The sequence below is a fragment of the Octopus bimaculoides genome, chromosome 26 (genome assembly GCF_046866305.1).
Source record: "Octopus bimaculoides isolate indiv1 chromosome 26, ASM4686630v1, whole genome shotgun sequence".
NCBI classification, from domain to species: domain Eukaryota; kingdom Metazoa; phylum Mollusca; class Cephalopoda; order Octopoda; family Octopodidae; genus Octopus; species Octopus bimaculoides.
The window spans coordinates 9210222-9222686 of NC_142953.1; the positions used below are offsets into that span (position 1 = coordinate 9210222).

The 12465-nt window shown below is 38.3% G+C and overlaps 1 protein-coding gene across 6 annotated transcripts in view; it reads right to left on the minus strand.

Moving 5' to 3' along the window:
• The window catches only part of LOC106868878 (uncharacterized), a 702504-nt gene that overhangs the window by 21773 nt on the left and 668266 nt on the right, over positions 1-12465 (minus strand). For 5 of the 6 annotated variants that reach the window (XM_089342545.1, XM_089342544.1, XM_089342547.1 and 2 more), the window contains 2 exons: positions 11551-11828; positions 6230-6313 (listed from right to left, as the gene is read on the minus strand). In XM_089342545.1, the coding sequence (XP_089198671.1) occupies positions 6230-6313; positions 11551-11828 (362 nt within the window). The remainder of the gene's footprint in view (positions 1-6229; positions 6314-11550; positions 11829-12465) is intronic. The other variant, XM_089342546.1, reaches the window with a different exon arrangement.

Sequence of the window (12465 nt, forward strand, 5' to 3'; positions counted from 1 at the left end):
GTAAAGATGATGATGGCTAGACAGGTTTTATCATAAAGAAGCATAATGTATATAAAGATGATGATTTAGTATTTGTAAGTGTAAGGTGGATGGCAGAGAGTGGAAGCTGCAGTGGACACGCAGCGACAGCTGCTCCATTAGCAGCAACCTATAGAGATGGATGTTTCCCCAGCAATGGAAATAGTCGATGGAGGGGGGGGGAGTTCATAGAGAAAGGGATGGGGTAGAAAGTAGTCAACCAGCCAGTTAGGAATCGTCGCAATACCATGGTCAACCGACTGGATGATCATCTGCGAGCGAGAGGAATTTTACGGGGAATCGCGCAGCGCCAAGCGAAACCAAATCAAATGAAACGAAATAAGATGTTGATGGTAACTACTATTTAGTGCTACTACATGGAAAAAAGCCAAACCAAGACACTGCTACATCGTTGTAGAGTCACGCAAAAGAAAAAACAAAATAATCTCGATGAGAATTCAAAAGCAAAAAAATTGAAACAACAAAACAGAACACCACCATCACTGCAACCCCCATCCTCTATCCCAGTGGCAAATCCCTAGAGATGGTTGCCAGGATGCAATGGAAAGTAAGGAGTGAGTGGGTCAGAAGAATTGGTCGAGCATTGGGCAAGGTGGGGGACAGTCAATTAGCGGAATCGGTGGAGCATCATCGAGGTGTGTCATGGGCCGTAGAACTCATAAAGTCATAGTCTAACCCTGTTTCCATGGTATACAAGGAACTGAGATTACAACTCTAGCCCCTAAATGAGACACCCGGTCTGTCGTGGGGTTAACTTGCCAGCTATAGCTGGAACTCATTTACAGCTGGAGCAATGTGAAACGAAGTGCTTTTGCTCAAAAACACAACACGCTGCCTAGTTTGGGAATTGAAACCATAATCATGAAGGCAACCCCCTTAACCACTAGGCCAAACAACTTCATACACACATTTCACAGCTTAGTTCTGTCCCTCTACATTTGAAGTCTGAATCTTACAGAGGGTAATTTAACCTTTTATATTCTCTAGCTAGATCAGTAGTTCTCAACCAAGATCCATATAGCCCTTTATCTCTCCAGATAGGGTTCTCAACCAGAGTTCATATGACCCTTGGGGTTCCATAAATGATTTTGTTGTTAAACTTTACCTGCAATAAATTGCTTATCCTTCCTTCTACAATACACAAAATATTGGAACAATTTTTTTATACAATTCAAATTATTATTTAATTATAAAAGTATGATATTTTAAACATCGAATGGCTAGAGGGGTTCATCTGAGTAAAATAGGAATCAAAGGGGTCTATAGGCAAAAAATGGTTGAGAACCACTGAGCTAGAGGGTTGGTAATATAAGAAGCAGTCAAGTACTGGTCTTCTGTGGTAGAGTTTATTGAAGTAGCTGTCCCATCTTCTGCAGAAATTAGACTCTAATATGAAATGCGAAGCAGATGTTGAGGTGCAGGTGTGGTTATGGTAAGAAGTTTGCTTCTGGATCACATGGTTCTGGGTTCAGTCCCACTGCATAGCACCTTAGACAAGTGTCTTCTACTATTGTCTTGGGCTGACCAAAGACTTATAAGTGGATTTGGTAAACAGAAATCAAAAGAAACTCGTCCTATATATAGATGTGTGTGTGTGTTTGTCCCCACCACCGCTTGATAACTGGTGTTGGTGTGTTTACTTTCTGTAACTTAGCAGTCTGACAAATGATACTGATAGAATAAGTACCAAGATTTCCAAAAAAAAACAAACTAAGTACTGAAGTCAATTCATTCGACTAAAGTTCTTCAATGCGGTGCCCCAGCATGGCCAGAGTCTAATGACTGAAACAAGCCAGAGATAATGTATATGTACTACTTAACTCTTATCCTGTAGTTTAATCTTTTACCATTTAAACGGGCCATATCTGGCCCAAATATTCTACCTGAAAATCTCAAAGCAGCAAGATAATGCATGATTAACGGAAAACAATGTGCATAATACATAAGCATTACATTTAATGAGATAATCTGAATGCTAAAGAGTTGAGCCACAGGTCAGCCTAGATCTAGCAGAGCTAGATTGGTAAGACCATGTCCTTTGATATTTAGACTTAGAGTACGTATGCTGGTGTGGAGGCGCAATGGCCCAGTGGTTAGAGCAGCGGACTCACGGTTATAGGATCGCAGTTTCGATTCGCAGACCAGGTGTTGTGAGTGTTTATTTAGTGAAAACATCTAAAGCTCCACGAGGCTCCAGCAGGGGATGGTGGCGAACCCTGCTGTACTCTTCCACCACAACTTTCTCTCACTCTTACTTCCTGTTTCTGTTGTGCCTGTAATTCAAAGGGTCAGCCTTGTCACACTGTGTCACGCTGAATATCCCCCGAGAACTACGTTAAAGGTACACGTGTCTGTGGAGTGCTCAGCCACTTGCACGTTAATTTCACGAGCAGGCTGTTCCGTTGATCGGATTAACTGGAACCCTCGTTGTCGTAAGCGACGGAGTGCCAACGACAACGTATGCTGGAATACCTTATCCAACATGCCCTTCATTTAGGATTTGATTTCAGAGATTATTTGGTTGCCATTTCTCAACAGATTGAGCTACCATGTAGAGGGAAAACTATAGCATGTGACTGCTCTAACTTAAACAATGTCCATTCTGTTGCAGGAATTCAGAGTAAGATCTTATGTCTGAAAATTACCTTTCTTTTCCCTCTCCTCAAACATCAAAGGCCCCGTAGAAGAGGTTGTGGATTCAGCCCTTCCATCACTTAGAGCTATGTTTTTTTTTATTCTTTAACTTGCTTCAGTCATTTGACTGTGGCCATGCTGAAGCACCACCTGAAAGGGTTTTTAGTCACAGAAATCAACCCCAGAACTTATTCTTTGTAAGCCTAGTACTTAATCTATCTGTTGTTTTGCTGAACCACGAAGTTACGGGGACGTAAATACACCAACACACAGATATATATATATATATATATATATATATATATATATCTGATGGGTTTCTTTCAGTTTCCATCAACAAAATCCATTCGCAAAGCGCTTTAGTTGAAGACACCTGCCCAAGGTGCCATGCAGTGAGACTGAACCTGGAACCATGTGGTTGGGAAGCAAGCATCTTACCACAAAGCCACACCTGTGTCTATAAAAATTGTTTCAAACATGTACAAAAGAAAGACTGCAGAGAAGTTGAGTGGAACTAGCTCAAAACGTTGAATATCTTGATTACTAATAAACATACACTCATGGCAACAAGCTGGCAGAGTTGTTGGAGCAGAGGAAAAAATGCCTTGATGTTCTGAGTTCAAATCTTGTTGGAATCAACATTGTCATTTATCCTCCCAGGTTCAATAAAATGTTAGAGTTGATGGTTATAAACTAACCCTGCACAGCTAAAAAATTGCTGGCCTTGTATCTAAATTAGAAGCCATTTTAAACGTATAATCACTAAATCTATAATTTAGCAGTGAAATATTATTGCATTATCAAATGAAGCCTGAAGACTTCGCATGTAAAATCTAAACAACAGGAAACATGGATTCTACGCCTTAGCTTTTCGGCAGGTTTACACAATGCTTGGTAGAAATAGGCCTAAATTAACATCTGATCAGTTAGGATAATAAATAAGGCACAGACATTGCAGAAATGATCAAAGTCATGTAACAACTGTCTTGCACAGAATCTTTAGATCATAAGAAAAAAAAAATGCTGAGTTAATTTCTACTGACCAACACAAGAACAAATTCTTCTTCAAGAATTGTTAAGATCCTCATGCTTGATGGGCACTTTTATGTCATAACAGCATGGCATAAAAACTTTGTAATATGTTCTTTTACATGTTTCAGTCACTGAACTGCAGCTATGCTGGAGCACTGCTTTTAATGATTTAATCCTTTAACATTCGGATTACTCTGTCGAACGTAATGCTTTACATTGTTTTGAATTAATCATGCATCACCTCATAGTTTTGGGATTTTGATGATGTGATTGTTTAATTTTAGGATGACGTAGGATAAGTGTGAGAGGTGACCAGTTTGAAGATAAAACACAAAGAATATTTGGGTCAGATGTGGCCAGTTTAAATACTACATGGCTGATTATATCAACATTAGGACTTATTTCAGTCTGGTTTATATTTGTTGAAATGTTATGGGGCATAACAAACAACATAGGACACTGTATTGGTTGTAACAACTGGTGTTAGCATAAACACACACAAAGCTTCTGTGCAGTTTTCTTTCTACCATATTCTGGTCACAAGGCATTGGTTAATCCAAGGCTATAGTAGAAGGGACTTGCCTAAGGTGTCATGAAGTGGGAGTAAATGTGAAAGTATGCTGTTGCCTCTGTCTCATATCGTCCTCCTCATCATCTAATGTCCATGTCCGATGTTGGCATCAGGTGGATGCTTTGAGAGGATCTGATGTGTCAAAGGACTGCCCTCTGTCTGCTTTGGCATAGTTTCTATGGCTGGATGCCCTTCTTAATGCCAACCACTTCAAAGCATAGACTGGGTGCTTTGTTTTTCTGTACAACCTGTATTATTGAGATTGCTATGCCGTTCACAGGACTGTGAGCTCCAGGGAGGTAAGGTGGGGGTGGGCTCAGCTTTATGCTAGGGTCGAGGGGATTACTATGAGAGAGGGGGCACAGCAGGTTCCCGCACTGGGATCTGCATGGCTACTCACGTCTAATAGGCGAAAAGTGGGGTAGAGAAAGAGAAAATGATCACAGAGGGATCTGATATATACATATATATACACATATACATACATACATATATATATATATAATATACCTGATTGGTCTTAACTGCTTTTAAGTTGTGTAGTTATGGGAACAGGGTTAGTAAATAAAACACTCCAAGAACAGGGAAGGGGTTATGAGGTGTGAGAAAAGAATCAATCAGTTAGAGAAAGTCTTGCGAGCGGAATATAATGTTAAAGATTATTATGGTTAGAGAGCAAGGAAACAAAACATCAGGGCAGTGGTGTGTGTGTGTAGAAGGGGCAGGGGAAGGGTCAGTAGATGAAATTCAAAAGAATGTAGTCATTAGAGAGGAAAGAAAGTGAGTCATCTTCCAGCACTAACTACACTGCATCAGTGAGCAAGATATTTCCCCTTGCTTCTGATTCTGGAGAACTTTAAGGCATCATAAAATATTCGCCAATTTAATTGGTATTAATACAATTTCTATTAAAAAGGGTGGTGAGCTGGGAGAATCATTACTGTGCTGGGCAAAATGCTTAGCAGCGTTCTGTCCGTCTTTACATTCTAGGTTCAAATTCCACTGCGGTTGACTTAGTGTGGTGGGAGTGATATAAATTGAGCATTGTCTTTCTCTAAACTCGAGACATGTGGGACTATATAAGAAATCCTTATGATCAAAGACACAAATCTTGCCTTGCCCCTCATAATTCAATACTAGCTGATGTTGATTTACTTCCTTGAACTTTTTCTTTGAAAGAGTGTCTGGGTAGGAGGGGATCCAGACCTATGCAAGTGAGAGATGTCAACCAACTTGACAAGCTGATCTGGCCCTCAACGTTTATAGAAGGCAGATAATATTGAATAGAGAGGATGAAAGAAAGATACATTGCATGTGAGACAGAAGGGGAGAGAGAGGGATGGGAGGAGGGATGTTAGCTTTAACTTTTAGAAATTTTCTTTACAAAATGGGTGGTTGATGGGCAGTCGGTGGGGTTCTTCAGAGTTTCCGAAAGTGGGTCATTAGAAAAGAAAAAGAAAAAAGAAACAGGGCCTGTAGGAGTGGATGGGGTGGGATAGGGGAAGGTATCAAGACGAATAAAGGAAAAATAAGAATCGATAAATAGTAGTAGTAGTAGTAGTAGTAGTAGTAATAATAACACGCAAATAAATTATGCAAGAAATCAAGACTATTAGTGGAGAAAATTTGAAAATGTATATATATATATATATATATATATATATATATATATATATATATATATATAGGTAATATATATATGTATATATAAAATAAAGAGGAAAAAAACTAAACAAAGGGAAGCTGTCAAAAATGCGAAGGTGAAACAGAAGAGGTTTAATTGCAAAGTAATTAGTGAAAAAGGTAAAGTAGCAATAAGCTTTTGGTCAGAGAATGGTAAAAAGGTTTTAGCAAGAAAGGTATGAGCCTAAGCTAAGAACAAGCTGCTTGCTGGCAACAAAAGCTCTTTTCAAACGAAGCCATGTTGTTGACAGAAAAGGTTTTGAAACGTACGTAAGTATGGACTAATAACAGACGGACAGAGACCGCCAGGAAAATCCAAATGCTCGCACTGCTTCGATGTTGGAGGAGGGCGAGCTAGAAAAAGAAAAACACAAGCGTTAACTTATTCCACACTTTGCCCCATCTTGCAAGAATGACTTAAACCCAAAGGAAACTTTCAAGAAAAAAATCAAGGCAAAAAAAAAAATTAATTAAAAAAAGACAACCCCAAAACAAAAGCCACTTCCCACTGACAAAGAATTGAAATAAATAAAATAAAAATAGTTAAAATAAATTAATCTTGCTACAATAGTTTATTAATACTGAAAAGGATAAACAGGTTACTAACGAGTCATTAGATATTTAACAGATTTCTCATAATTTTTTTATAAAGGAGGGAGGATAGTCTTTTTTTCTCTCCCCTGTGAATTTCAGTTTTATTCCATTTCATTCCCAGGTGAAATGGCAGGCCTTAATTGACAAAATGAAGGAATAATTAAAAATTAAGGAAAAAAAAATATATCATTAACAAAAACACTAATGAAATACTTCAATATCTCATCAACAGTTTTTTTAATCACACTCATGTGATTTGGCATTTTGTAACTCAATTGCAATCTATTTGACTGTGGGTTCAAACTGAATGACTGTTACATAGTTCTTCACTTCATTCCAGCTAGAATGCTTGTGTGTGTGTGTGTGTGTGTGTGTGTGGGTGTGTGTGTGTGAGAGAGAGGAAGGAGTTTCTCGCTTGGCAGCTCATTGTTATGGATACCAGAAATAAGCATCAACTATATAAGTACAATCATAAGGGTTACAAAAACAATTTGACTTCATTTTAGGGCTTTTTTTCTCCCACATTTTTTCTTGTGGAGTGGTGACTGTGTGTGTGTGTGTGTGTGTGTGTGTGTGTGTGTGTGTGTGTGTGTGGAACAACAACAAAGAAAAATACAATTGTTTGAATGTGATACCATTCTGCTTCTTGAACCGTTAACAAGGAAGCCAGACAGAATGTAGGAGATAGTTTAAAAGGCCATTTATAGATATATTCAGCAACTTAATAAATTAAAAACAGGTGCAAGTGAGGAGAGGGAAGGGGAAAAAAAAAGGGGGGGGGGCTAATTTATATGGAGGAATGGATCCTGTTAGGATTTCTGTATAAACAGCAATTTATTGAATGGTCATGTAAATTTAGTGGAACGTAAAATGATCTGAGCCGATTTACACGTTAACAGTTACACGCAGCAGACTTGTGCAACTGCAAAGTGTTTATATAGCAGCCATGTAACGATGTAGCACTTCAGGAAAACTAATTAACAGATCTTTGATTGTGTGCCAGCTGGCAGTTTTGAATTGGAGAGTGAGGGATGGCTGGTGAGAGTGAGGAAACACTGACAACTGGACCATGTCTCGATAATGGACAGCTCCGATACTTTCTATTGACCAACTGCAAGCCAATGGAATTAAGACAATTGTAGTTTGGTCTGTCTCTTACTAACACTTTTGTTATCGTATTTCTGGTGAAATGCACAGCCTTTGTTTCAACAAATTTAGAACATAAATTGCTGTGAAATTTCGATGGAAAATTTAAATCAGATAAATTTAAAACAGGAAATTTGCAACGTTGCACCAAAGGCAGTTTAAGGCAGGTTGGTATCGAAAGGGTTAACTAATTACTCAGTGATAGTAGCATTGACCTGTTTGTCTTGACAAATAACACAACAGTGTTAAGTTCAGTCAGTGATTGGTAGAACAACATTTGCAGTGGTGTGTGTGTGTGTTTGTAGATTCTTGATCAATTACCATATGTTGTCTAATTGATCAGACCCATGAGTTGTTCAGCCATTACCATCCAATCATTTTTACTGGCACCTAGGAGTTCCAATATTATTTTCAGTAGAGGTTCTCAACTGGGGTCTATATAAGATTTTGTTGTTAAAAATTATGCGCAATAAATTCATTATACTTCTACAATTTGTTGGCACATTAAATGGAGGCGCAATGGCCCAGTGGTTAGGGCAGCGGACTCGCAGTCATAGGATTGCGGTTTCGATTCCCAGACTGGGTGTTGTGAGTGTTTACTGAGCGAAAACACCTGAGGCTCCAGCAGGGGATGGCGGCGAACCCTGCTGTATTCTTCCACCACAACTTTCTCTAACTCTTACTTCCTGTTTCTGTTGTGCCTGTAATTCAAAGAGTCAGCCTTGTCACACTGTGTCATGCTGAATATCCCCGAGAACTACGCTAAGGGTACACGTGTCTGTGGAGTGCTCAGCCACTTGCACGTTAATTTCACGAGCAGGCTGTTCTGTTGATCGGATCAACTGGAACCCTCGACGTCGTAAGCGACGGAGTGCCAACAACAACTTCTACAATACACAGAATATTTTAACAATTCTTTTTTATACAATTCCTAATAATATTTAATTATAAAAATATACTAGGATTTTTTAAACACTAAATGGCTATGGGGGGGGGGGAGGAGATAAAAAAATGGTTGAGAACCACTGATTTAAAGGATGTCTTTCTCGTACTTTGTTTTTAATAGATCGCAAGGTACAATTTAAGGGAGATTTGACTGTGACTGCAATTTCTAGCAGGCTGAACAATTCTGTAGGAGCACCCTTGTAGGTTCAAGAATCAATATGAAATCATAATAATTGTCATTACCATCATCGTCTTTGGTGACTAAACATGGTTTTTGCAATTTATTTCATCATCTGGTTGGGCAACTTGCCCGGACCAGTGCAACTCTTCCATGCCAGAAACATCAAATGAATGATGTGGCATGAGCATCTGGCTTGGTTTTTAGTCACATTGGTCTTTCGCTAACCGAAATATCACATTTGTGCACACCACAACGACAAATGATAGCAGTAGTTCACTAACTGAACTGGTTGATCCTAGCCATTGACAGTTTGTTGTCTGTTCAACCACTCAGCATCTGGTGATATTTGCCACTGATTCAACAAGTTCATCTGCCAAATGAGCTCACATCCACCTCACTCCATCTTATGATTTCAATGTACCTTGGCTTCGGTAGTTACATGCTAGCTAACCCATAGCTGGGACCCTGACAGGTGCTACTACTCTGTGTCGGAGAACAGGCTCAGGAACATCAGTGGCTTAGAGGAGGCTCTGCACTTCTCAAACTCCTGGACATCTTGAACCAGGACCCACTACTGGATGCAGTTTAAACTCCTGTTTACATTTACACTAAAATTCAATTAATTTGCTTTCCAACTGTTATCAGTTGTGCTAGTGAAAGCTTATGCACATAATATCAGCTAGATTATTCAAACTAGGAACTTAATTTCTAAACTGAAACTAAATAACAATTGGATGAAGTTGTGATGGGAGAGTCGTCCCCATTCTGCTCTTTCATTTTGTGTTTGTTGACACGGGTACATGCCCGAAGGCCCTACATGGTCAGCAAGTTTGTGCCCCAGCATGACTGCAATCCAATGACCAAAACAAGAAAATGTGTATGTATGTGTGTGTGTGTGTGTGTGTGTGTGTGTGTAATTTAATATACACAAGATTTAAATGTGAGCCACTATTAGTTTCATGCTTCTGGAAAAACAATGGTTGGACAAGCATGTCTAGCATGCTGTGTATTTTCAGCCAATCACTCAGACTCAATATACATATATTTTTCCTAGTATGGATACAGGAATGAAGCAAGACTAATGAAGATAAGAGATAAAATCCACTCAAAGTATAATACAGATGTAAAAAAATAAGGGAGAAAAAAAAATTTTTTTTTTAGTCTCTACATCTCTGAAGTCAAGGTTAATAATAATAATAATGGCAGAAGTTTGTAAATCTTAACATCTCAGCTCATCTGTAGGTATGTTTTATACAAGCCACTCAAATATAAACTATATCAGGAAGCAACAAGGACTTAAGTGCTGATAATAAAAGTAACTCCTCACTTATCTCTATAGCTATTTAGAGATCCTTCACTGAGTGTACAGGAATTATTCTGCGTGTTTATGAGTCAACAGAAACAATAAATAGAGAACAAAAAAAAAAAATTGTTTTCTGAATTTAATAAAAATAGTTCACTGAACTTTAAAAACAAACAAAAAATAAACTGTAAAGAAATCTAGACATTATTTAATGAATAAACAAGTTTCTAACGAGACATCAGATATTTAAACAATTTTCTCATACTGTTGCTTTTCTTTTTTTTTTTTTTTTTTCATTTTTTTTATGTAATTGAAGTAAGGGGTAAGTGGGCGGGTGGGTTTCTTATGGCTGCAAATTCCATTTTCCTTCTAATTTCATTCATTCTGCGGAAAGTGAAACGGAATCACTTCAGTTTTGAAATGCGCTAGACGATGGCCAGATTAACAACCTCAGTTTTTTTGCAGAGTTTGTCATATTATAAAACTTTGAAACTGCTCCGCAAATAAGCAATGAAATGAAAATAAACACACAAAAAGAAATAAGACAAAATAAAAAAAAAAAATCTTAAAGCCTTTGCTAAAAGGGACAAATCCACAAACAGTTATTCACATATGTATGTGTGTGTGTATATATATATATATATATATATATAAATGTATGTATGTATGTATGTACACAGTGTGTTGCCTCCAAAACAAGATTTGGTGGTTAAAACAACCAAGACAGATTGGCTGGGCTAGCAACATACTGTGGATGTGTGTGTGTGTGTGTGTGTGTGTGTGTGTGACCCTACTTAGCCTCGTTCAACTTCACTTTGCAGCAAGATTCACAGAATTAATAACAATATTTGTTGTGTAGTAGAAGCAGAATAATATAATTATTGTCACAAGATGAAAGAAAATCAGATTTCTTTCTATTAAGATTTAGCCCTTTAGCACTTAAACTGGCTATATCTGGCCCAAATATTCTATATGTTTGATGTCCAAACTGGCCAGAAACGGTTTCTCACACCTACACAATAATGTCGTCTTAAAAATAAACAACCACATTACTGAAATATGAAAGTTACAGGATGATGTGTGATTAACTCAAAACAATTTAAATCAATAAGTATTATGTTTGATAGATTAATCTGATGCTGAAGGGTTAAAGTGACAACTTGAGTAGAGAACACACTTCATCTAGGCTGTTTCTGAAGGTGACTGAGAGCCAACTAGACTGAATATAAAATGCTTCGACTACCAAGCCAATGAGTTCCAAGTAGGGGTTTTACAAAATTGAACCCCACCCCTCAAGTATGTAATTGTTTACTAGATTAATTGATTCATTAATAGAGTCACTGGCTGTGGGGTGTAATGTGTAATTGACAAAAAAGCCAGAAGGCAAAATAGAACAGCTGGGAAAATTAAAGTGGTACTTACTTGCTTGGAAAGACATAGAATCTGCAAAATGGCTCTGCACATTGGCCGGGACTTGCAAGGCAGTAGAGGTTAGAGTTGGTGGTGGAGGTAGAGGAGATGCAAACATACTGTGAGTGGCGGGGTGTGCCGCAGAAGAGTGGTGTGGGTGGAGAGTTGGCGGCGGGGCAGCCGGGTGATGAGAGAATGATCCCGGATGTGTATGCAGCGAGTTCAATGGGAGGTGTAAGTTAGCAGGAGGAATTGGAATTGGGGAGGAGTATAACTGTGCAGCCGTTGGACTGAAAGAGATGAAACATGAGATTTAGAACAAGGTTTCTCATATATTTGCAGCAAAAAAAAAAAAATATCTATATATATATATACATACATTACATTACATACATATACACACACGTTCGGGTGGGGCTGAAATAATTTGGAATAAATCTTTATGTAACTAAGTCCAAGCAGATTGAAGTTCAGATTTCATTCTATTGATTTATGATAACGATTTTGCATTCACTATTCATCTTTACATATTTTAGGTTGTCACTTATTGTGCAACTAGTCCAGGCCTTAGAATTACAGGTACAATCCGTGTTATGGGCTTCCACGTAGTTTCCATCTCAGGCTTGAGTCAACCAGAGGCTATGGGAAAAGACATCTACACACATGCCTCGTCCAAAATTGACATGAGAAGTTGTTACATGGTATGTAACTACTTCTCATGTCAACGGACACAAATGAGTTGAGCATGGGAGCTTGAACAAGATGTACCTGAATGAGATAGGCCAGCATCAACAGTTAGATAACATGCAAACTACATTGGAGACACGCAGCTAAAGTGTACTGAGCAACATGGTACAGTAGTTAGTTTCCTTACCGGATGTCTAAAAGTTCAAATCCTACCATGATGTTCTTTACTTTTTTTTAAAA